The sequence below is a fragment of the Pelophylax lessonae genome, assembly GCF_965119305.1.
Source record: "Pelophylax lessonae genome assembly, chromosome: 3".
In the NCBI taxonomy this organism is placed as follows: Eukaryota; Metazoa; Chordata; class Amphibia; order Anura; family Ranidae; genus Pelophylax; species Pelophylax lessonae.
This window is the reverse complement of record NC_138770.1, coordinates 538,291,047-538,318,127: the sequence shown is the minus strand read 5'-3', so window position 1 is coordinate 538,318,127 and position 27,081 is coordinate 538,291,047. Positions and strand designations below refer to the sequence as shown.

General features: G+C 42.6%; 1 protein-coding gene across 5 annotated transcripts in view; it reads right to left on the bottom strand.

Annotated features, from left to right (window-relative positions):
- Window positions 1-27,081, bottom strand: part of CEP170 (centrosomal protein 170) — a 171,218-nt gene that overhangs the window by 62,859 nt on the left and 81,278 nt on the right. For all 5 annotated transcript variants that reach the window (XM_082249128.1, XM_082249130.1, XM_082249129.1 and 2 more), the window contains 2 exons: window positions 14,293-14,903; window positions 5,084-5,207 (listed from right to left, as the gene is read on the bottom strand). In XM_082249128.1, the coding sequence (XP_082105254.1) occupies window positions 5,084-5,207; window positions 14,293-14,903 (735 nt within the window). The remainder of the gene's footprint in view (window positions 1-5,083; window positions 5,208-14,292; window positions 14,904-27,081) is intronic.

Sequence of the window (27,081 nt, the reverse complement as noted above, 5' to 3'; positions counted from 1 at the left end):
TAAAGAAACATAGGAATCACGGGCTCAGAAATGCCACCTTTTTTTCAAAAATTGAGCTTTTATAGTTATGTTTAATCTAGCTAAAATGAAGAAGGATGGTAAATCAGTCCTTTATGCAGGAACATGGGGGATGGATAAGGCAGGAACGTGAAGTTCTGTCCAGGACAGTATTTGATCTACCTCCCTTGTCACAGCAAAACTTCTGCCTCCTTCCTGATGGTTTATGTACACCACCTCTGTGGCATTGTCTGACTGAATAGAGCACGCCACAGCAACGTGTAGGAAACACTAACTCTCTGCAAAGATGGGAACATGTAGGTTGGCGTCCTTGATGTCCATCAAAGCTATAAAGTCCCCCTGGTGAAGGGAGGCAATGACAGGCCTGTTGGATTTTGTAGGAACATCTAAACTTAAATGAAGATATTCAGTGCTTTTAGATCCAACATAGCATGGATGACTTATATGGGTCTGGGAATGGTAAGGAGGTGGTGAGAAAACATGGACAGGGCAAGGTGTGAAACTCCACCTTGAAGCTCTTGGATACCATCTCCCACACCCTGTTCAAGTATTTGCAGAGATTACCAAATGTCTCCCCACTCTGGAGACTGGGGAGGCATGTTAATGCCAAGGAAAATTTGTAAGTTTGGTGGACTCTGAGCCCCAGACCTTGCAGGTGGACTGAGAGCCAAGATTGGGGGTCTGGATGTGGATGGTGTGGAGTGGAAAACAAAAAGGATGTCTCCTTACTGATAGAGAAGACTTCATAGTCTTTTCCTTGGGCTTCTGCAGAGGACGATAGATACTCTTGTAACCGGTAGCCTCTATGTTAACAATATTAAGAGTAGATTTGAGGAGAGATTGTCCCCAAAAGGCCATGCAGATCACTTCCTAAGGCGTGGGTTCCACAGTTTAGCAAAGTGTCATTCATATGTGTATAGACAAGAGAGTCAAGCAGGAGAAGAGACAGGAAGCCTCCAGCAGCCTACCCCAACTGGAGTTCAAAAGTCCTGCATTCTATGCATAAGATAAAAACCTTCTGCATGCAGCTCCACCCAAAGCCCCTCTAAGTACATACCTGACCCTGATCTCGATCCATCGATGTGCACAAGAACAGAGGCTCTCGGTTCTCTCCTTCCTCACGGGCTCAGATACAGCAGTGGGAGCCACATGTCCACAACCATGTGGGTATGTTCCAAGAAAGCTTTCATGCTGTCCGGTACCACCATGGTGTCTGGTGAAGCCATTTTAAAAGAGACCATATACCTGCCAAAGGCAGCCACTCCTGCAGGGTGCACTCCCCAGATAATGGCACCAATGGAGGCACCAAACCACTTAGATCACCAGAAATTGTGTCATGCTACGCCGTGTCACTAGAGGTGACGTGCCGTTGATGCTCTAGGACATGGGTGTCCAACCTTTTGGCTTCTCTGGGCCACATTGAGTGTAGAGAAATTTTGTCGGGCCGCATATAAAATATATACTATAGTTAAGGTAAGTAATAAAATGCCACCGCGCCCTCCTGTGCTGCTGCGCCCCCCCCAGCACTAATTTAACAAAACTAGTGGATGATCTCCTTCGAGGCAGCCTTTGTGGCCATGCCCCCGACTCGACTTCCTTCCTCCCCAGCAAAAAAAAATAAAAAATGGTCAGGGGGCAGTGGGCCGCATTGGCCACAGGTTGGACATGCCTGCTCTAGGAGATAATGTGGAGGGATGAAAGTGTCTAACCTCTCCGGGAAAATACATTTCAGGACATGGCCTCTTTTTCAAGTCTTTATAAAAAAAGCCACGCCTCGGCCGCCTTTGGCTGGGATAACTCCAGGGTGGTACCGGACAGCATGTAAGCCTTCTTAGAATTTGCACACATAGTTGTAAACATGGTACATGTTTTCCGGATTTCAGTCCTAATAAAGTGGATTTTTTGGACATATTTTTCTGTGGTGGCACATTTTAACTATGGTATTACTAATCATTTTGTTTCCTTTGGGATGGAGGACATTTGATCCCTCAGTGGACATTGACATTGGCTGTTTTTTTTTTTTACCATCCCCTGAGTGATATTCAAGCATCAGCCACAAAAGCACACCCATATTTGGAACTGTTTATACTGGAGACTCGGTGCGCTTTGTATTTTCTTTGTTTGATTTCAGCTTTACTCCGTTGTATACCATATAGCAAAAGTATGGGATTTTTTTTTTGCCTTATTGCATTCATGACATGTTCATTTTTTTCACTGGTCTGCATGAGGTTGTTTAGTGCTCGACTTATCTATACTTCTGATAGGAGGAGTGCTTCTCTCTTCAAAAAGGTACAAGGCTAATAAGTGCTTCGGTGAGGTGGGCAAACATCTTGTTTGGGTTTTTCCAACCTCTGTAGAGGAACATCTGGAACAGCGATGCACTAGGAACATATTTGCTGTCTTAAGGGCTATAAAGGACCCAAACCAGGAAATAGTACTGGTAGAAGCAGTTGGCTGATTCTCTAGTTTCATTGCAGTGTGCACAGCATCAATATGAGCTGAAATGGTCTCTTTGAATTCAGTAATGGCAGGGGAAATGGATTCTTTAGAGCCGAGCTCATCAAGTAAAGACTGGGGCGACTCAGAATCATAGTCTCCATTGATGGCTCAGAGATGCCAATGCTGCAAGCAAATTAGATACAGAATCTGCAGGAGAAGGTGTGGGAAAAAGCACTTGCAGCCTCTGCGTTCAGAGTCAGCAAATAACTGGGTGATTTGGGCCATAAAGTCTTGCTTGACAGTAGTAAAAACCTGAGCCCAAAGGGAAAAAGGAAATGGACGTACCTGAAGGAGCTAAGGAGGATTCAAAAGAGGGGACAGACTCTAGGAGCAGAGAGCAACAGGATTCCAGGCTGAAAATGACAGCCTCATCAGTAGACGCACTGCAAGCAGCCCCGGAGCCATTAGTAGAGCCTGAGCTTAAGGTGCCTGGTACAGCGGGACTGTTCCCTCTCACCTTCTAGGAGTAGATGTGTTGTGGCCATGTGGCAGAAGGCAACATAGGGTTCAGGGTATAAGGCCAGGCTTCAGGTAATCCCAGACAGTTGGTAGGAGGGTGAGATTCGGATAGCTGGAAGTGACCAAACATACTGTAAGCAGGCAGCAGGAATGGATCAAAGTTCCAAGTGGCTCTTTGCAATGCAGGGAGGAAATGCTTCCTGGACACTGTATAGTGGTAAAGAGAGCAAGAACACACGTCACTCCACCCAGTGGATGACCTTACCGCTCCATCCCACAGTGCTAACCCTTTCCACTGATAAAATGGACAGGAAATAGTTTACTTTAAAGGTGCTAAGTGATCTATGTGAAACAGCTCCTGGTGCTCAAACTGACAGGCCCACTCATAAAGGGAGCCTTCAAAGACAGGGCAAGTGCTGAGACAAAACCAAGATTTTTTTTACCAGAATGGAATTTGTAAAACACCCTACGCAGTGCACTTCCAGGCTATCCTTGTAATGTCCAGTCCAGTGGGGTCCAGACTTGGCCCTCCAAAAGCCAGGCTGACGACGACTGTGACAGATAGATGTAATGGGAGAAACCAGCTATAGCAGCAGCGTAGCAAAGGGTCTTGATTGAGGAAAAACAAGATCTTGGAGAATAGGAAAAAAGGTGCCAGCAAAAATAAGTTAGTCTTTTACACAGCAGAGCTTAAGAAAATACATGACAGTAGAACCCAAAGGTGAAAGACCTTCTGTGAACCTCAATAGATCAGAAATAGGAGTCTTTGTGACCTTAGGAATACTATAAGACTCAGGGCAATGGTGCTCAGCAACCAATAAAACTAGGAAGTTCCCTATTCCTGGTTCCAAAGGCCTAAAACAACCAAGTTGGTTTTTAGAGACAGAGAAAAAAGGTAAGGCCAGCAGCTTTGGATAAGAAAAGTGCTCAGCAGCTAAAACGCAAGTGTGGAAAGCACCATATGGAACCCAGTGCCTGAGAGTCACTTCCAGGCTCTTCCTACAATTCTTCAAAATCCCCAAAGAGGATAAATATGCTGAAGAGCTGCAAGTTGGTGGATAGGACCACCAATAGCAATCTATGTAGATGAATCTTGACTGGGGGAATAAAAAAATGAAAGCTCTAAAAATGTAAAGGTTAGCTAAAGAAAACACGTCCATCCTCAAGGGACACTAGCAAAAACTGGGGGCATGCTGGTAGTAGAAGGTGTTACACCCTTGGCTGGCCTATAGCAGTGTTCATTTAGTCGACTAAAACCGACTAAAACGTTTTGTCGACTAAATTAACACAATTTTAGTCGACTAAAATACGACTAAAACAATTCAGATGACTAAAATACGACTAAAACTAAAATGGCATTTTAGTCTTAAGACTAAAATACGACTAAAACTAAAATGGCATTTTAGTCAAAAGACTATAACTAAAACTAAATCGAAATTTGCTGCCAAAATTAACACTGGTGCATGCTCAAAGTTTAATACCATAAATAATAACATATTAGATTTTTCACTCCAGGACCAGCAGTAGTATATAAGGAAATTGTAGAGAAATGCTTAAATAATGCATTACAAATTACAATTGAACTACACCCATTAGATTATAGATGACTAAAACGAGTTTTAGTCGACTAAAATATAGGACGTTTTAGTCGACTAAAATGTACTGGAGTTTTAGTCAACTAAATTCGACTAAAACACTTGCAGAAGACTAAAATGGGACTAAAACTAAAATGCCATTTTAGTCCTAAGACTAAGACTAAAACTAAATTGAAATTTGCTGCCAAAATTAACACTGGCCTATAGTTTTTTTTAGTTTGCCAGTGTCAAATTCTTCTGTAAGCAGCAGTAAAAATCAACGGCTTAAGACTTGCTCTGTCTCTCAATGAATGTGAAAAATGAGTCGCTTTCTTTATGGGTTGTTTCCACTGATAAACTGTAACAACTGTGTCTCTAACATTGATATCAAGCATTTTTCAAAGGCCTGTTTAAAATGTTTTCCAAAATGTTCACATCAAAATATGATTTGAAACCTCTGAAGAGTATGCAACAACTGTAATAGTAGGAAAACAACATTAAGTGTAGCAGTAGTAGTAAAAATGACAAAGTACCATTTTCAGCAGGAGGTGAAATATTGGATTCACTCTGTCCATTATCTTGATCTTGTCCCACGTGATTAGAAGCAAGACTGGCCCATTGTGATGCCCAACGTTTTTTACTCGATGAAGTCATATCCTGAAGCAAAAAAAAAAAAAAAAAATCTGAAAGTTAAAAGGCAACTCTAGCAATCAAGTAAAATCAACAAGTAAAGAGTGAATGCTAAACATAAAACAATGCAACTAAAGTCAGATTGCCCAAGATATCACTGAGATTTATAGGATTCCCCACGAAGAAGAGCTTCTGGAAAAGTTTGCTGCTTTTGTTACAGGATTTTGTACTATTCAACCTTTCTCTCAATGTATTTGTGTACAGCAGGTTAAATCAAAAGTGTTATATTACACCTGTAATGTAAAAATGTGTAAACTTATAAAATTAAAAGATGTGTGTGCTGCTGCCATAGTCTGTATGGTGTTCCACCTATAACACCGAAATGTGATATCAAAATAAAATTAAATGCCCCAGCACTGCAAATCAATATCTCCTACACAAATAAAGTGCCACAAATGTCCAAATCCCTCTGATAAAGCCATGTCAGTGGCACAACGCGTAAGGGCGGAGACGGTGATGTGGAGCGTGCACACAAAGTTTGGGCGGAAGGTAACTGTTGCCTAATGCCGTCTGTGTACAGCGTTGTTTACCATATAAGGAGAGAGTGGCAAGATAGTAGAACCTCTAATACTCATACCACCGGGGGTATATGTGGGCAATATACAAGCTGTTATCTGTAGTGCGCCAGTTACTGTGCACAGATACACGTGTGTGTTTCTTATGCTTTTTAATAAATTTTGTTTTTCCTAATAAAAAGCACTATGATGTTTTAAATATTTTTTTGAGTGCTATTCCCTTGATATTTGGCCATGTAAAGGTACAGGCGTATATTGACCAAAGTGATAGTAGGTCATATGTTGGAGGTGAGCTGCTATATGGCAGTGGAGGGTATATCATGTAGTAAATGATTTCAACACAGAAGAATGCGGTAATACATTTCACTGTTAGATTTGGACATTTGTTGCACTTTATTTGCAGACATGATATATTGGAGTAACAGAGACATTCACATTATTTTAAACATTTCACTTGGGATTTTACATATTGATGGGCACCTTTTGTTGTTTATGTTATTTATTTATGTGAAGGAAATATTGATTATTTATGTGAAGGAGATATTGATTTGCAGTGCTGGGTCATATATTATTATTTGTGTAAATCAGACTACAATGGGCTTCAGGAGTAGGGGTTGCTTGAGCCAGATAACTTGCTGGCTAAAGCCCCGTACACACGTACCGATTGTCGGCCGAACGATCGGCCATCTTTTGTCCGGTGCTGTCCTGTCGGTTGAAAAGTGATAAAGACTGAACACAAATTTTGGCAGCCAACAACAGCAGACTGCAGAAGTGATGTAATGTGATGGTTAACTTTCCGTGTGTTTTTTATTCTCTGAGCATGCCCAGTCTTGCTCATCTGCTGTTTGTTGGCCGAATTCTGTACTGACTGACGAACAATCAGCCATTCTGGTGTTGGCCAACAAAAATTTTAAAGTCTGCACGCCAGATTCTGTTCGGCCGAAAAGTCGCAGCCGGTTGTCGGAAGCATCATACTAACAAGCCGACAATCGGCCGATCGGTCAGTGGCCGAATATTTACGGCCGACAATCGCTACGTGTGTACGGGCCTTTAGTTTTGGCATTTTGAAGAGATGATATACAAGAAACCAGTTATTTAGATAGTGGGGCTTCCAGCTGTACAAGATGAAAATTAGAACTACTGAGCAGGTAGACTGGCTCAATTCAGATGCAAGATTTTGATTTGTCAAGTCCTATTGCCAGTGGGGAAAACCAGAGGGCTAAGACCTTGGGGCCATCATGTAACCATTAAAAAAAAAAAGATTTTTGAACTTGCCATAAATCTTTTTCCTGAAATCAGTTAAAGAGTAACAACGTTTGTTAAGAAAAAAACATTCCCCTCTGGGTGATCTATTTACAATGCAAGGATTTTTAACAAACTTTGTTGCAGAGTCCTAATTTTTGTTATTCTGAAGAAAAAACTGTTTGTCTGTGTCCGTGTAGTAAGTGATCCTAATGAGAGTGGTTTTATAATTATCAATCAGCTGCTGCACCTGCAGGGCTTTAATGAGAAAAGTGACAGGGTCTGCATCCCTTTAGATGAGATTTCCCTTTGGGAGTATTGCACCAAAAATGAGATTTTTGTTGCAAGAGATGCACAAAATCTGGTTTGTCTCTTAGTACAGACTTCTGGGAAAATCAGTAAGCCAAACACAAGCAGGAAATTACATATCTGGAAGGCATTCTGTACACCATCTGTGTACAGAACACCTCCAGGTAGCTATATTGCATTGCATTGTGCAAATAATTACAGTGCTGCAGACTGAAAGGGAAACGTCATTTTTAATAACATTCAATCACAATATGACTTGTGTCGCAATTGTATATGCTATATTATTTTTTTTATTTGCTAATATTTTTACCCTTGAAAGTGGAGTTACCCTTTAAGGAAAACCGATATAACAGAAATAGTCAGGTTATACTGCCGTCTACAGCAGGTTGGGACACAAGGAAAAAAATGGTATGCTAGCCTGAAACCTCGCCTCGAAAGGCTGAATTATCAGGTCAGAGAATTCTTGGTCAGTAAGGGCCATGCAGATGTCCCACCTCAAAGCAGTTCTTCACCCTAGAAAGAAAGATGAAAAAAGTCAGCAGCTTTAAATAATGTAGCTGCTGACTTTCAATAATAAGACACTTACCTGTCCAGGAATCCAACAATGTCCTCACCCGGGCCGTCTTCGGGTTCAGGCGCCAGCATGTTTACTGGGAAGCTGGCTGTGACTTCTTGCGGCTTCACAACCAACCTCCCACTGCGCATGCATGAGCAGCATGGGAGGACTGGGGCAGGGGTCAAGGGGGCAACTGCCCCCTGGGCTGCTCTGATGTATTGTAAAAAGGCTGCACCGCTTCTGCCACAGACATGCCTAAAGGAGAGTGAAGTTCCACTTTAAATGTGGTGCTAGACTTCCTGGGAAATGCAGTCTGCTTTTAGGCAAGAAGCTGACATAGAAAGCAGCTCAAATGAACTAGAATGATAAAGAAAAGAGCAGAAGCTGTTAAAAGGAAAGTGGAGAAATAAAAGCAGATTAAAAAAAAAAAAAATAGAAAAAAAATGCTGTTTTATTAATTTCACACTGCTTGATCTAAATATTTAATGTGGAGAGTATGATATTAAATCTCCTTTAATGGTATTTCAATGCTCAGGAGGGTCAGAGACAAGACACTGCCAGAGATGGGGCCAATTGATCCGGTAACACTAGACTAAGGTCTAGAAAGCACCGCAATGCAGAGCCCAATGCTTGAAGATCAAATTCCAATCTAGCCTTGCATATCCCATCCAACGGGGTCCAGGTACGACATCCACAGCTAATGCTGGGGAGCTGCAGATACGCATTGCTGCCAGATAGATGCCAGCTCAAGCAGCAGTGTAGCCAAGAATCTTGAGCCCCGGTTCACACTTCTGCGTGTGCGGGGTTCGCATGTAATGTCGGAGCGCACTGCTCCTTCATTACATGCGATCGGCTGTGCGGTGCGAGTTTAGCCATACACTTTGTTCACAGTCACAGTTACGTCCTTTTTTTCCCCACAAACAGAGCTTTCTTTTGGTGGTATTTGATCATCTCTGCAATTTTTATTTTTTGCAATATTAATTAAAAAAAAGCGACAATTTTGAAAAAATAATATTTTTCTACTTTGACAGTTAAAAAATATCCAATATATTCAATTTTTGTCATATATTTAGGCCAAAATGTATCTAGCTACATGTCTTTGACAAAAAAGTTCTCAATGAGCGTATTTTTAACCGCTTTAAGACCGGAAGATTTTACCCCATTCCTGACCAGGCCATATTTTGCATTTCACATATTTTTATATGAAATTCCCCCCCAAAAAAAATGTAAAAATCAAAATTTTTTAACATTTTAGGCCAATTTGTTTTCTGCTACATATTTTTGGTAAAAAAAAAAAAAAAAAAAAATCGCAATAAGCGTATTTTGATTGGTTTGCGCAAAAGTTATCGCAGCTACTAACTACCGGAAATTTATGTAATTTTTATTGTGGTTTTTTTTTTTAACTAGTAATGGCGGCAATCTGGCGGCGATCTGCGATTTTTTTTGCGGGACTGCGACAGACAGATCGGACCCTTGACTGACATTTTTGACACTTTTGGGGGTACCAGTGACATTACTACAGTAATCAGTGCTATACATATGCACTGTTACTGTAAAAATGACACTGGCAGGGAAGGGGTTAACTTTTATTGGTGATCAAGGGGTTAATGTATGCCTGGTACTTACTAACGTGTGTGGGGGGAGGTGACTGAGTGACACAGGCACAGATCGCAGGTTCAGCTATGCTGAATCCTGCAATCTGACCCTGCCTGTCACTTAGGTGTAAACAAAGCGGGCGGATCTCCACACTCGATCCCTGACGATCGGGGAAGAGCGGCGGTGATCACCGCCGCTCCTCCCCTGGCCCCACTCCCGCTGTGACTGAAAACAGTGACTGAAAACAGCGGGAGCGAGCCTCCGGCGGCGCGCGCGCGCCGCCGAGAGAGGGGAATATCTGGGTCTCCAGACGATAGCGAGCCACTGTGCCGCAGTACCAGCACAGTGAGCAAGTGGTTAAAGCCAATGGTTTATCAAAAAAAATAAAAAATTAAAAAAGGGTAACTCCACTTTCGTGGGGAAAAAAAATAGCAAATAAAGAAAAAATAGTATAGCGTATACAATTGCAACACAAATCATATTGTAATTGAATGTTATTAAAAATTATCTTTCCTTTTCAATCTGCAGCCTGCAGTTATTTTCTGAAAATGCAATGCAATATGGCTACCTGGAGTTGTTCTGTACACACAAACATAATTTTCTGCTTGCGTGATTGGCTCACAAATTTTCCTAGAAGTCTGCCTAAGGCCCCTTTCTCACTTGTGAGACATGTCCTGAGACTTGGGACTGCAAAGTCGCATGGCAAGTCGAAATCTATGATTTCCAATGAGTGCCATTCATATCTGTGCAACTTCAAGTCGCAACAACTTCAAAGTAGTTCCTGCACTACTTTGGTCTGACTTTGATGCGTTTTGAGGTCCATAGACCTCAAAATTACACAGGCATTGCTTCAAGTCCAGTCAATATCGCATCAAAATTGCACAACTTTAAAGTCACACAAGCGTGAAAGGGGTCTAAGATACAAAGTCAGATTTCAGGCAATTTTTAGCACAATTTATGAATTTTCTGCACAACTTTTTTCACCACTGTATTAATTTTTTTCCATTAATAATCTGTGCTTATCAATTAATAATATTCACTTAGCGTATTTGCACCACTAATAATTTGCACAGATTAACTGGTTTTCTAATTTGCACATATTTTTTCTGAAAATGTATTTTTATGATATATATTTTTAGGGTGATATACAGTGGGTACGGAAAGTATTCAGACCCCCTTAAATTTTTCACTCTTTGTTATATTGCAGCCCTTTGCTAAAATCATTTAGGTTCATTCTTCTTCCTCATGAATGTACACATAGCACCCCATACTGACAGAAAAACACAGAATTGTTGACATTGTTGCAGATTTATTAAAAAAGAAAAACTGAAATATCACATGGTCCTAAGTATTCAGACCCTTTGCTGTGACACTCATATATTTAACTCAGGTGCTTTCCATTTCTTCTGATCATCCTTGAGATGGTTCTACACCTTCATTTGAGTCCAGCTGTGTTTAATTATACGGATTGGACTTGATTAGCACACACCTGTCTATATAAGACCTTCCAGATCACAATGCATGTCAGAGCAAATGAGAATCATGAGGTCAAAGGAACTGCCTGAAGAGACAGAATTGTGGCAAGGCACAGATCTGGCCAAGGTTACAAAAAGATTTCTTCTGCACTTAAGGTTCCTAAGAGCACAGTGGCCTCCATAATCCTCAAATGGAAGACGTTTGGGACGACCAGAACCCTTCCTAGAGCTGGCCGTCCGGCCAAACTGAGCTATCGGGGGAGAAGAGCCTTGGTGAGAGAGGTAAAGAAGAACCCAAAGATCACTGTGGCTGAACGCCAGAGATGCAGTCAGGAGATGGGAGAAAGTTGTAGAAAGTCAACCATCACTGCAGCCCTCCTGCTTTATTGCAGAGTGGCCCGACGGAAGCCTCTCCTCAGTGTAAGACACATGAAAGCCTGCATGGAGTTTGCTAAAAAACACCTGAAGGACTCCAAGATGGTGAGAAATAAGATTCTCTGGTCTGATGACACCAAAATAGAACTTTTTGGCCTTAATTCTAAGCGGTATGTGTGGAGAAAACCAGGCACTGCTCATCACCTGTCCAATACAGTCCCAACAGTGAAGCATGGTGGTGGCAGCATCATGCTGTGGGGGTGTTTTTCAGCTGCAGGGACAGGACGACTGGTTGCAATTGAGGGAAAGATGAATGCGGCCAAGTACAGGGATATCCTGGACAAAAACCTTCTCCAGAGTGCTCTGGACCTCAGACTGGGCCGAAGGTTTACCTTCCAACAAGACAATGACCCTAAGCACACAGCTAAAATAACGAAGGAGTGGCTTCACAACAACTCCGTGACTGTTCTTGAATGGCCCAGCCAGAGCCCTGACTTAAACCCAATTGAGCATCTCTGGAGAGACCTAAAAATGGCTGTCCACCAACGTTTACCATCCAACCTGACAGAACTGGAGAGGATCTGCAAGGAGGAATGGCAGAGGATCCCCAAATCCAGGTGTGAAATACTTTGCATCTTTCCCAAAAAGACTCCTGGCTGTATTAGATCAAAAGGGGGCTTCTACTAAATACTGAGCAAAGGGTCTGAATACTTAGGACCATGTGATATTTCAGTTTTTCTTTTTTAATAAATCTGCAACAATGTCAACAATTCTGTGTTTTTCTGTCAGTATGGGGTGCTATGTGTACATTCATGAGGAAGAAGAATAAACTTAAATGATTTTAGCAAATGGCTGCAATATAACAAAGAGTGAAAAATTTAAGGGGGTCTGAATACTTTCCATACCCACTGCACATTTGTATTTATGTATTTTTCATACAAGCACAGTTTTTGTTATATACAAGTATATATACACTTAGGAACAATTAGAGCAGCGCCAATACCCACTTTTTCCTTGCATACTCCCTTATCCCCTTGCAACAAAAATGTAATTTTGGTGAGTAAAGCCTCGTACACACGCACCGATTGTTGGCCGTAAATTTTCGGCCAACGTCCAATCGACCGATTGTCGGCTTGTTAGTATGATGATTCCGACAACCGACTGCGACTTTTCGGCCGAACAAAATCTGGTGTGCATGCCATAAAATTTTTGTTGGCCGTCAACAGAACGGCCGATTGTTCGTCAGTCAGTACAGATTTCGGCCGACAAAAATCAGATGAGAAAGACTGGGCATGCTCAGAGAAGAAAAAACACACGGAAAGTAAATCATCACGTGACATCACTTCTGAAGTTGGTTGTTGTTGGCCGAAAAAATTTGTGTGCAGTCTAGGCACATTCCAACCAACACAACAACACTGGACAAAAGTCGGCCGATCGGTCGGCCAACAATCGGTGCGTGTGTACGAGGCTTTACTCCCTATAGGAACACAGGAAAGGAATGCATGCCCAGCAGAATTCCTCATTAGTGCTCTGCAGCTGCACAGATGATTGATAATTGTTAAACCACTCCCATTAGACCCACTCAGCATAGATGAACAGTGATTTCTTCAGAATAACAAAAAAGGTAGGAATCTGCAACAAAGGTTGGTATAATCCTTGCAATGTACATAGATCACCGAGAGGGGAATGTTTTTTTCTCAACAAGAGTGGAGTTATGCTTTAAAAAAACACATCACAAGGGATATTACTTATTATCAAATGCGTTCCTTGTGTGCTGGTTCCTGCATTAGTGAAAATCTTCCTCTACAGATTCTCCAAACACACAGACACAAACACACAACCTGCCACAGTAATCTTCAGATGGGGGTTAACAGAGCAGAGGGAACGTCATATGCACCCGTCAAGAGTGTCAACTATGCCCGCCCTTTCTACCCACCACCTCCAATCATCGAAGTTGTACTATAGCGCTTCCATGAATGAAATGTAATCTATGAATGGTGCGGCAGACCTTTCATTCATCTGCTGTCCTCCATTCATTGATAGTGTTGTACAGCTTCTATGAAGGGAGGAGGGGTGGGGTAGAAATTGCCAGCACTTTTGATGAGTGCATATGACAAGTCCCTCAAATTTATAAACCCCTGCCGCACTGAAAGACTGCAGTTTCAACTAAAGCAGGATCCAGTAGACCAAGAGACACATCCCACTGATAGTAATGGTGGCCATACACTATAAATCGGCCGAAATTCGGTCGTTTGGACAGTTCTTTCAGTTTTTGGTCAGTTAATGGGCATGAATCAGTAAATTGGTTGTGACGTTTTTGAGCCGAAAAAACAAAAGGTCAAGTTTGGAAATTTTCTGCCGAACGAACGTTAAATTGAAAGGTTAATGTGTTTCTCGTCCAAACTGTTTGCATTAGGTCTATGTGAAAAAACTAACAATAAACTGATTCATTTATGTACATTGAACGATTTATCATTTATTACATCAGGGATCCTCAAACTATGGCCCTCTAGCTGTTGCGGAACTACACATCCCATGATGCATTGTAGAACTCTGACATTCACAGCCATGACTGGGCATGCTGGGAATTGTAGTTTCTGAACAACTGAAGGGCCATAGTTTGAAGACCCCTGCATTATATGATGGTGCGATCGTTTGCTCGCAGGGCCAAGTGTTAATTTTTCTAAAATGAATTTGAACGATTTTTCGTATAGTGTATGGCCAGCATAATGTCTTTTGTCATTCTGATTTTTTTTTTTTTTTTTTTTTACAAAACTCAGGCTTTAATACGTAACGGTTCATCCAATTTTGAAAGATCAGATTTGGTTGTATTTAGCATTTATAGCATACAGAAGAGTATATATAAATAGTATGCTATTTTATATTGTAACACAAGTATTTCCCCCAAAAAAAGCATTCACTAAAATCAAAAACAAACTGTCCGTGACACTAGCAATGAATCCAAAAGCGGTTATATGGGTTACCGTCACACATGGTCCTTCTGCCTCATCCTTGCTATTTGCCTTTTCAGCAAGATGACTGCTCCTGTGATCTTTCTCCAAGGAAGGCAATTCCACACTGTCAGATGTAATCCTCTTACTAGCTTGTCGATGTCCAAGGCTTCCAGAGCTCCTCAATAAAACATTCTGCGAAACTAATAAAGATGTGCAAGGCTCTTCAGATTTCTGTTTAAGCAGCAATTTTGCATGTTGTGTGCTATGAATTACTCTATGAGATGAGGCACCGGACTGCAAACCCAAACACAGCCCTTTAGGATCAACAGAAGCGGCTTTGACTTTATCTATCCTTGACTGTGGGATTGGATATGGAGCTTCTGGGCCGCCAGTGCTGGTGTTCAGAGAGAAAGAATAGGAGCGTCTTTTTCGTGGGTGGTCATCGTCAAAAAACTCGATCAAAAAAGCAGTCTGACTTGCAGTTTCCTGCTGCTTTTCTTCGCTCTGAATCTTCTGCTCCAGCTTTTTCTGCTCTATAAGACCCTGTCTCCCAATATCTTGTACATTGGTACACTTGTTTTTATGCTTAAATGTTGCACTATTTTCATAGTCACTCTGTGTCCCATCCTCGTGTTTGTTGCCTAAAAAAAGTAAATCACAAATTTTAAATTTATACAAAAGACTAACAAATCTTCCTTTCTATATGATAATATATCATTCATAAATAATATGTTTAATTTTTAATTTTCTCTTTGTTATTTGGGAAGTGAAAACTCTGAGGACGTAACCGGATGTGACGAAACGCGTCAGTTTGGACCGCATTACGCTACCCCTGGGTGGAACGCAAGCCGGAAGAAGCCCGTTGTTTCCGCGAGGAGGACGCGCAGCCCGCACCGCTACCCACTAGGGAGTGTTTTTTACTTTAATACTGTATTTGGAACCCGATGTACGGGTAATAAACATTATCAAACTTTATTACGCTATCTGGAGCTTTCTTTCCTCTTCCCACAACATATTGGGCTGACTATACCCCGGAGCCCAGAGGAGTCATATTAACCCATAGGACCGCTTAAAGGATGAACCTCTTGGCCCAGGAGGCCACCAAAGCCTGAATAGTCCCAATGTCATACGACATATGAGACCCACTGCATCTGGTAAGTGATCCATTTCTTTCATTCACCTGGGAGAAGGAATCGACACCATAATCAATCAAGCCACAGCATTTGCACATTTTTTGTGAAGAATCACTCACACCAAGGACAATTTTTTGAGCACGAACTCACTTTTAACATTGGATTGCTTTTTCTATTTTTCTATTGTATTTAAACTACGTATATATATGAGCTGGTAATCTATACCTATTACACTATATTTTATATCACAGTCACTTATGCACTAAGGAATAATGTGAGCACAACATCACCTTTATATCTTTTATTGCTGTTTATTGTGGATTTTATAATAATTTTTATGCAATTGGTATTATTAATTTTAGGAATTTATATAACATCCAGTGTATTCTTTAGCTAGCAAGCGCTGTATTTGACCCTTTTTTCCAAAAAGGACCATTCTGCTTTTATTTGGGAAGTGAGCCTCTCTCTGGTTTTCCCCCTGTAAGATCACAGCTCCAGCACAAAGATCCTTCTGTATCCCTCCTCCAGAACACACATTTCCCCTCCTGAGTCTCATCCCTGTGCAATACCACCCTCACTTCCACCATACATATTCCATATAAAAATAATGTACATGTCTTACATGGTCATTGCTCACTGAGCAAGTATGTGTGTATTAGAACGCATGTCCCATCTTTCCTCTGTATTTTGCCCACAGCACACACACACCTCACTTCCCAGTATCCATCTCAGATGAAAAATGGCTCCTCTCCTTTACATAGGGATCTCTAGCCAGTTTCAACATAGCAGAGTATGCGAGATAACCTATCAGTGACCAGTCGGCAGTGAATGTTCCTTAACCACTTAACCCCCGGAAGATTTTACCCTCTTCCTGACCAGGCCCTATTTGCGATTCGACACTGCGTGACTTTAACGGACAATTGCGCGGTCGTGCGATGCTGTACCCAAATGAAATTGACGTCCTTTTTTTCCCACAAACAGAGCTTTCTTTTGGTGGTATTTGATCACCTGTGCGATTTTTACTTTGTAAAAAAATGTAAAAATCTAATTTTTTTTAACATTTTTGGCCAATTTGTTTTCTGCTACATATGTTTGGTAAAAAAAAAAATCGCAAATAATTTTGATTGGTTTGCGCAAAAGTTATTGCGTTTTCTAACTAAGGGAAAGATTTCTGTCATTTTTGGTGTTTTTTTTTTTTTTTTTAACGAGTAATGGCGGCGATCTGGGATTTTTTTGCGGGTCTGCGACATTGCGGCGGACAGATTGGACCCTTGACTGACATTTTTGACACTTTTGGTGTCACCAGTGACATTACTACAGTAATCAGTGCTATACATATGCACGGTTACTGTAAAAATGACACTGGCAGGGAAGGGGTTAACTTTATTAGTGATCAAGGGGTTAAGTGTGTCCCTAGGGGCGTGCTTCTAAATGTAAAGGGGTGTGGCTAGTGGTGTAACAACAGAGACATACGATCCTACATAGCAGGACCTTATGATCTGTTATTACACAGGGGAGAATGACAGGTGGCTGTGTTTACATTAGCCGCCTGGCCTTCTCCCTCTCCACAGGGGGATTGCGAGTGACCGGCAGACATCGGGTCCGCCGGTCACTCGCGCGGATTGCTTAGGGAACGAGCGGGAGCGCGCCTCTGGCAGCACACGCTTTCCCCCTAGAGCCTCACAGGCGAGCGACGTAGTACTACGTCACTTTGCCTGTGAGGGGCTGACTGCCGCCGTAAATAGTCGTGCGGCGGTCGGCACGCGGTTAAAGTGGAGTTCCATCCAAAAGTGGAACTTGCGCTTTAAGTGGCTCTGAGGAAGAGGCTGAGCCTCGAAACGCGTCAGCCGTCATCTCATTGGATTATGGACTTTCATATGGACTATTCCTGGCACTGTAGCAACTGAGCCTGTTATGATCATTTTTACACCTGTGTTTGTGAGTAGCCATTTTATATGTTGCATAAATAAAGCCTATTATTGAGGATAATGCGCTAGGTCGATGCGCCCTTTTCTTTGTTTCTTTTTACCTTAAGTACTCCTGACCCCTGACATGCCACATTTGTCATGTTAATTGTTTTGGGGGAGCTGCGGGTACCTAGTTTTGACAGGTACCAGCTCCCACTTCCGCTCGGGCCACCTAGGCAGCTTGAGCGGTAGTTCTCCTCTCCTCTTCCCTCCCTGCATTATTCTGGGACACATCACAGATCCCAGAAGATTGCCTGGCCATTCAGGACGCGCAGCACAGCTCGCGCAAGCGAACTGCGCACCCGGCTGTGAAGCCGAATGCTGTCATAGCCAGGTGCCCACATTAGTGATGCTGCACGCAGCGGAGAGGTGAGGAGCTAGGCTTCGGGTGGCCACATCGCTGGATTGTGGGACAGGTGAGTGTGTTTATTAAAAGTCAGAAGCTACACTTTTTGTAGCTGCTGACCTTTAATAAACACAAAAACGGCTGAAACGTTGCTTTAACTCCTCAGCGATTAGCCCCCATCGAATGAGTATCAACCAAGCAGAACTTCATCCAAAAAGGGGAATGTCTGCTCTTCTGCTTCCCCCCTTTGAAACTTTTGTAAACCTTTTTGGGGGGGGGGAGAGCAGTACCTGATTTTGACAGGTACCCACTACTACTTCGACTCGGATTGCCTAGGCAATCCAAGGGGAAGTTCGGCCCCCCATCTCTGTCCTCAGACTTTACAAACACGTCACAAGTCCCAGAGGGCTGCGCAACCATTCACACAGTGCAGCACGGCCCACACATGCACAGTGGGAAGCCGGCTGTGAAGCCACAAGGAATTACAACTGGCTATCCACAGTTAGCATGACGGCACCGGGGACCCAAAGACTGGATAAGAACTGGCCTGGGTGAGGACAGTGCTGGATCCTTGGACAAGTAAGTGTCTTTTTATTTACCACTTTCCGACCAGACACCGTGTATTTACTGCGGCAATATGCCTCTATTCAATTGGCTAGTGGGGATGTCAATCAGCGGGTCCAATGGACCCGATGTCCGCCGGCAAACCGCCACTGGTCCCCAAAATGTGTCAAAAGTTTGTTAGATGTCCGGTTTGTCCACCGCAATGTCGCAGTCCCGCTAAAAATCGCTGATCGCCGTTATTACTAGTAAAAAAAAAATAAAAAATAAAAAAAAAACATTGCATCGTTTGTGGAAGCTATAACTTTTGCGCAAACCAATCAATATACACTAGCAGAATAGATATTGGCCTAAATTGATGAAAAGATTTTTTTCTATTCTATTCTATTTTTATTTCATTACTAAAAATACAGTACTTTATAGTAATCCATCAGCCCAGGTTTCTAATCGGGATTATAGCTCGCCATCGTTTCCCATACGTCATGGGACAAGACAAAGTTATCTGCTTTTCCCAATGTTATTTGCGTTAGCAATTTAACCCTTAGCTATAGCAAATGATCTCACCCTAAAATACATGGTATACAGTGGGTACGGAAAGTATTCAGACCCCCTTAAATTTTTCACTCTTTGTTATATTGCAGCCATTTGCTAAAATTATTTAAGTTCATTCTTCTTCCTCATGAATGTACACATAGCACCCCATACTGACAGAAAAACACAGAATTGTTGACATTGTTGCAGATTTATTAAAAAAGAAAAACTGAAATATCACATGGTCCTAAGTATTCAGAACCGTTGCTCGGTATTTAGTAGAAGCCCCCTTTTGATCTAATACAGCCAGGAGTCTTTTTGGGAAAGATGCAACAAGTCTTTCACACCTGGATTTGGGGATCCTCTGCCATTCCTCCTTGCAGATCCTCTCCAGTTCTGTCAGGTTGGATGGTAAACGTTGGTGGACAGCCATTTTTAGGTCTCTCCAGAGATGCTCAATTGGGTTTAAGTCAGGGCTCTGGCTGGGCCATTCAAGAACAGTCACGGAGTTGTTGTGAAGCCACTCCTTCGTTATTTTAGCTGTGTGCTTAGGGTCATTGTCTTGTTGGAAGGTAAACCTTCGGCCCAGTCTGAGGTCCAGAGCACTCTGGAGAAGGTTTTTGTCCAGGATATCCCTGTACTTGGCCGCATTCATCTTTCCCTCGATTGCAACCAGTCGTCCTGTCCCTGCAGCTGAAAAACACCCCCACAGCATGATGCTGCCACCACCATGCTTCACTGTTGGGACTGTATTGGACAGGTGATGAGCAGTGCCTGGTTTTCTCCACACATACCGCTTAGAATTAAGGCCAAAAAGTTCTATTTTGGTCTCATCAGACCAGAGAATCTTATTTCTCACCATCTTGGAGTCCTTCAGGTGTTTTTTAGCAAACTACATGCGGGCTTTCATGTGTCTTACACTGAGGAGAGGCTTCCGTCGGGCCACTCTGCCATAAAGCCCCGACTAGTGGAGGGCTGCAGTGATGGTTGACTTTCTACAACTTTCTCCCATCTCCTGACTGCATCTCTGGAGCTCAGCCACAGTGATCTTTGGGTTCTTCTTTACCTCTCTCACCAAGGCTCTTCTCCCCCGATAGCTCAGTTTGGCCGGACGGCCAGCTCTAGGAAGGGTTCTGGTCATCCCAAATGTCTTCCATTTGAGGATTATGGAGGCCACTGTGCTCTTAGGAACCTTAAGTGCAGCAGAAATCTTTTTGTAACCTTGGCCAGATCTGTCCCTTGCCACAATTCTGTCTCTGAGCTCTTCAGGCAGTTCCTTTGACCTCATGATTCTCATTTGCTCTGACATGCATTGTGATCTGGAAGGTCTTATATAGACAGGTGTGTGGCTTTCTTAATCAAGTCCAATCAGTATAATCAAACACAGCTGGACTCAAATGAAGGTGTAGAACCATCTCAAGGATGATCAGAAGAAATGGAAAGCACCTGCGTTAAATATATGAGTGTCACAGCAAAGGGTCTGAATACTTAGGACCATGTGATATTTCAGTTTTTCTTTTTTAATAAATCTGCAACAATGTCAACAATTCTGTGTTTTTCTGTCAGTATGGGGTGCTATGTGTACATTCATGAGGAAGAAGAATGAACTTAAATAATTTTAGCAAATGGCTGCAATATAACAAAGAGTGAAAAATTTAAGGGGGTCTGAATACTTTCCGTACCCACTGTATGTTGTGGAAAACAAGAGCATAAATGTGCGTTGTTTGCCGACGATGTCCTTATGTATATCACTAATCTTCAAATTAGTCTGCCTTATCTGCTGACCTTGTTTCAATTTTTTCAGCTCTCTGGGCTTTCTATGAATACCCAAAAAATGACGGCTCTTAATATTTCTTTGCCCCCTCGACAGTACTAACCTTACAGAATACCTACATCTTTCAATGAGCGCTAAACTCCTTCCATATTTAGGCATCCAGCTGACACTTTCGATCGACATTGGCCAATTATCCTGCACTCACTCATCGACTTCGGGAAGATCTTTGACGATGGGCAGACTATCCCTTATCTTGGTTTGGCAGAATCAACTCTAATAAAATGACATTTATACCCAGGATACTTTATTATTTTTAGGATCTTACCTATTAAGGTCCTAAGGGGAGATCTACAGCGTTTACAAATCGGCAGTCCTTTGCTTTATCTGGGGTAGTAAAAAACCCTGAATGAATAAATTGACGTTGTATGTCTCAAAACTGTGTGGTGGGCTTGGCCTCACTAATTTACAAGCTTATTATCAAGCCGCTCAAACAGTGGCGTATCTAGAGCGTTTGGCACCCGGGGCGGATCCTATATCTGGCACCCCCCCCCCCCCAACTTTAAAATGTAAAAACACCCACAAAAAAATTTATTAATGTTTTCAAGAATATTTATTGCACACATTTCCCAGCCCCCCATCACAGTCCCCCTTGCAGTCTGCCCTCCGTCTCTCTAATCACAGTTCCCCCTTTTGCACTCTCTGCCTCCCCTGCACAGTCATACCTTCAGCATAAAAAGATAGCTAATATTATTAGCAATGTGTTTAAGTTTGAGTAAGAGATGTCAATTATCACAATACTGCAATATTGTAAACATGAAAATGTATTTTCATGTTTACAATATTGCAGTATTGTGATAATTGACATTTTGTTTTCTGGCATATTATGTATTTTTTTAGAAACCTTTTTGGTTACATACATTTTTGCCTGTATACTATTATTGTGTACTTTCTATTGCAGAAATACATATACTTCAGCACTCTGAACTTCAGCACCCACACCCCTGATGAAGGGTTTCCCGCAACACGTAGGGTGATGGGTGCCCCATAGTGCTTCACCCTATTCTTGTCTGACCTGACAAGTATTTTTATCATGCTATATGTCTGTAATTCCTATTTGTTGTTTTTTTCATGTAGTTGATTTTATGTCTACTCAATAAACACATGTTTTAATTAATCATTTGGTGTTATTTCGGCCTCAAAAGTCCCATTCCCTTCAGGGGGGGTTTTCTCTACAATTTTTCCAGGGATTTTGGCCTTATAACACCTTGCCCTGCTTAGATGAGTGATCCTCTGCAGACCTGATGCAGGAGATGGTCAGAGACTGAGGACATGATACAGGAGATGGTCAGAGACTGAGGACATGATACAGGACATGGTCAGAGACTGCAGACATGATACAGAAGATGGTCAGAGACTGAGGACATGATACAGAAGATGGTCAGAGACTGAGAACATGATACAAGAGATGGTCAGAGACTGAGGACAAGATACAAGAGATGGTCAGAGACTGAGGACAAGATACAAGAGATGGTCAGAGACTGAGGACAAGATACAAGAGATGGTCAGAGACTGCAGACATGATACAGGAGATGATCAGAGACTGAGGACAGGATACAAAAGATGGTCAGAGACTGCAGACATGATAGAAGAGCACTAGGGGGGCCGGAGAGCACAGGGGAAGCAGAGAGCACTGGAGGAGCTAAAGGGCATGGGGGGGGGGACTGGAGACAATTAAGAGGGGGTTTGGAAAACATTGCAGGGGGGTTGGAAGGCGCAGGGGGTGGAGAGCACTGGGGGGGACAGGGAGCACTGGGGGGTGGGGGGGAGGGAAAGCCAGGGGGGTGGAGAGCAATGGGGGAGCCAGAGAGCATAGGGGGAGGGAGATGAAAAGCAAAAAATTATAGACAGCTTTGACGCACCCCATTCTAATATGTAAAAAAAAATATTCTAATAATTTTATATAATGCAGCATCAGCCACACACGTAGGATACCCAACATTAGAGGTGATTTCTTCTTCCAAAGCAAATACACCTTTGCACACTGGTACTGAATAGTATTCCAGTGTTTCTCTTCTTCCTCAGTTTTTCTCGATCACTCAGCTAATGTGACCCCAGTGCTGATGGAGTTGATCAGGGGAGGGGGAAACAAGGATGCTGTGCAGGTCACTGACATCCTCCTTATCAACTTATGATGTTATTGGTTGTTAGGATGTCGGCGGCTAGAAGGTCGTAATGGTGTACAATGAAAACCTGTGGCTTTGTGTAAGTATAAGGCAGGCCTGGATCCAACCGCTGGCTTGTATAGAATTGGGGAGAATTGCCAAGGCACCCCTGAAGAAACCTGAAGGCACCCTCCTTGCCATACTACTAAGGGTCCTTTCACACGGGCGGTCCGTTTTTCATCCCATTTTTTTGCGGATGAAAAATGGACATAATGCATGTCAATGGGATTGCGGATGTCAGCGGGTGTCCATCCGCTGACATCTGATTTGCGTCCTTTCCTATCAGTTCCGTTTTTTGGAACGGAAGAGAACCCTATTTTTCTTCCGTTTAAAAAAACGGAACGGACGCAAAAACGGATGTCAGCGGTGTCATCCGCTGACATCCACAATCCCATTGACATGCATTATCTCCGTTTATCATCCGCAAACAGATGGGATGATAAACGGACATACGGACCGTATCCGTAAAAAAAAAAAAAGTGCCGAAGCGGATCAAAAAATGGTCCGCTCCGTCTGAAAGGACCCTAAGACACCTTTATCATTGTTTATTATATCCCTAACCTTTCACATTCTTACTTTTTCAAGTAAAGAAAAAATATAACACTGTAAGGTAGACATTTGATGCAATCAAGGAGAAGTCTCACTGATCCTCCATTGGCTGTTGGGTGCTGACTATGAAAGTCCATCCCCACTGCTTACAAACTCCACACCAGCAGCAAAAACATTGCACACCAGTGATGTTACTAGCTAATTAAGACCAACTTTCTTTTGGCATACAGACAGATTTTGTGAAAGAGCCTCGCATGCGTTCTAAAAGTGACACAGCGTGTGCCAAATTCAACTGAAAAAGGTTTCCCTAATGTGAAAATGGCCGATATGGCATTTTCTCTGTCAACATCCTTAATGAAACCTTTTATAAAGAGGCCTGGATTTTAGGATTTCTATCAGACTAAGCCATTTGTGGAGTGCTGCTTTGGCACACTAGTCAATTATTGGAGACATTTTAGGGGTACTATACAAATAGATTTGTACAATAAAGTGCTCTTCACAATTTTGTACGTCAAAAGGCAAATATTTTCTCTATTATCTGGAGAAAGTTTCCTGGCCTTGTGCATGAAGCGCAGCTGAGGCAATGTATGTTAGGCCATACATTATGCAATTTTCTTTCCTTCAACTACTGGTTGAAGGAAAGAAAGATGCTCGATTCCCCCATTGCCACAGTTAGTTTTTATAGGGGGAATCGCTCTCGCAGCGCTATTGTGTTCCCCACTGGCAGAATACAATGACCACCGCTGGCAGCTATAACTACATCATTAAAAACTGTCAGTACTTGCTGTATCACATGCTATTCATACTCACTCAGTCTCTATGGTATTAATTTTCTGTATTCTGCAAAAAAAAAGACCTGGTTGATCCTGCTGTTCATTGTCCACCCCTCCTTGTCTGTGTTGCTGCTGCAGCCTGAGAGTGTGTAGATTAGTCATTGCCACATCCACTGAGTATGCTGCATTTTCAGTTCCGTTCTAAGCTAAACACATTGGGGGAAGGATATTATATGTGAATTGATGGCGGCATTGCCTCCACATACAAAAAACAGACACAAGCTGGAGGGGCATGAAACGGGCTATGACCGGCAGAACCTCCCTCCCCCTAGATACCCCACACCATGTTTTTGCACAAAAATAATAACGATTTAAGTTCAAATACATATTTGTATGACAATTTAAAACCTTTATTCGATATTAAAGGAGAACTATGGCCAAAGCTTTTTTGGCCATACTTCTCCTATAAATCACAGGAGCGCAGTTAGTTCTGCACCCCTGTAACCTGATTTCAGCCAGGTGATGTCACTCAGCCGGTCCAGGGTTGGGATTCCACCAGAAGCCTAGATCGGCACCTGGCTAAGCCGATCCGCCGAGTGCCTGAGCCAGCGCCTCCCTCTGCTTCAGTGAGCGCTGTAGAGGAGAACAGAGAGCTGTGACTGTCAGAGCAGAGGGGAGAACTGAGCGATAAAACACATCACTGCATAGCTGACGACAGACAGATGCAGCATCAGATTGAAGCTGCATCCACCTGGAAGAGTATAAATGTTTTGTTTGCTTTTTTAAAAATCCTGAACTTCTCTTGTAATTATGTATTTTTTTTTTGCTTGCAGTATTCCAAAGGCTGTTTTTTGAACATGTGACCCACAGCAGAGGACTAGAAGCTCCTCTCGCTGAGGTTTCCCTGCAGATGGGCTGGGAAAGAGCTGGGTCACATGACAGCTGAACATCAATTATTATAAAGGTACTTAATTGTTTTTTTTTTAACAAAATAAATACAGTGCCATCATTCAAATACATAAAGAGAAGGGATAACACACTTCCCTTGTATCTGCTTTAGAGATGCTTGTATCACCTTACCACAGTCTTAAAATAACTCAGGACATTAAACAGTGTGTATTTAGTAACAGTTTAATGTCTTTGTGGTTGTGAAGGCTGAAAGTTTTTTACCTTCATGAATTCTATGCAATAAGGTAAAAAAAAAAAAAAAACTATATGCTGCTCCCTCCAAAGCCCCCTCCCCAATACTCACCTGAGCCCCCTCTCAATCCAGCTATGTGCATGCCCTCGACCGTCCTGGGTCTCTCTCTCCTCATCGACCATTGGCTCCCACTGCTGTCAGTCACAGCCAGTGAGCCAATGAAGAGAGAGCGGGGGGCTGGGCCAAACCACAGGGTGGGGCTCGGGAGCGAGCACCAACCAGTGCCCCTCCTATAGTAAGCAGCTGGCTATTGGGGGCACTGGTCAAGGGAAAGGAGCTAGAAGAGCAGGCAGGAGACCTAAGAAGAAGAGGACCGGGGCTGCTCTGTGAAAAACCATTGCACAGAGCAGGCAAGTACAACGCTTGATTTTTTTTTTTTTTAATAAACATTTAATATCACTTTAAGGCTGTAATTTGTTGGAAATGTAAACCACAGCACAGTTGTGTCTTCTTTTCACGAATGTGTGTTAAGGCTTCCATTCTCAGCGAATAGCAGCATTACCACGCACGTTTGAAAAAGCATCCCCTTTGTGCTGCAGTGCAGTTGACACATTCTGGAACTGGAAACAAAAAAAATGGACACCAAGATGCATTTGCAAAAACTTTTTATTATCTACCACACTGTAAAAAGTATCAGCCAAACAAATTGATATATATTTATATATAAGGTCTTAATAAACAAGGAAAAAGGGGAGAGGAAGAGTGCCCCATACCTGTGAATAACAGAATGGAGACTGGGATGGATAATCTGATGCATTATGAAAGGCATAGGCCTGGTTAGAATTAAGGGGCGGGGAGTGGCATGGAGGAGAAGTGGTTAAGGGTAGGAAGCAAGGAGGACTTGGCATCGTAAAAGTAGGTGGGTATGTAACAGGGGTTGGACCTGGAGGAGCAGTTGTTGAATATGAAGCAGCTGGAACGGTTGGAAAACAAGGTGATGGAAGACTACTGCGTTTAGTGGAACTGCAAGCCAGGAGATATGCATATCATCAGTAACATTCCTTGCCTGCTTTTCATCTTCCCCACGAGGTCTTCCAGCTTTGGCAGGATGCTATGGCAGAGGGTAGCCCTCCTACTGACGTTCCTCGCACTGTGGGGTATCTCTTTCTCCTTCTGTTGTCACCCACGTCCACACTTAAAGGTGCCTTGATAGGATGAACGCTTCTTTGCCGCTGCACCCTAGATAAGCAGAAACTCTTCTCATAGACAACGTGTACATGATCGATAGATAGATCGATAGATAGATAGATACCCGCCAAATAAACACATCAAGGCTCGCGATAGTGCTGGTGTACCTGGATGGTAAGATTACAAGAAATAGATGGGTTTCAGGGGCCCAGCCTCACGCTCTGCCGCCTCATCCTCCCTCTCCTCCACAGTTTGGAGCCAGTTGGATGTGGTCCTATAAAGAGAAAACATTACAAATTACTTTGTTTTTGCTTCTTTCGGTTTCTGTCTCCAATGTGGAGTTGTTCTAAATGTCGCTGGATGTAAACATCCATTACATCTAACCCCCCATAGACCTAATTTTCTTTTACATAAACAGTACTTAAGTGCGCCCACCCCTAATCACAAAAAATTAACAACTTTACTTACTCTCTAGACTCCATTGTCCTTCATAGGAAGGCTAGCTCCCCTGCGTATGGAAGAGGTTTTGGGCTACATGCTGGGGTTCCACTTCTAGTTGCCTCCTTCTCTAAGGCTATTTTGTGGCGTAACCGGTCACTGAGTGATTTCCATCGAATGTAGAGTGTGTTCTGGG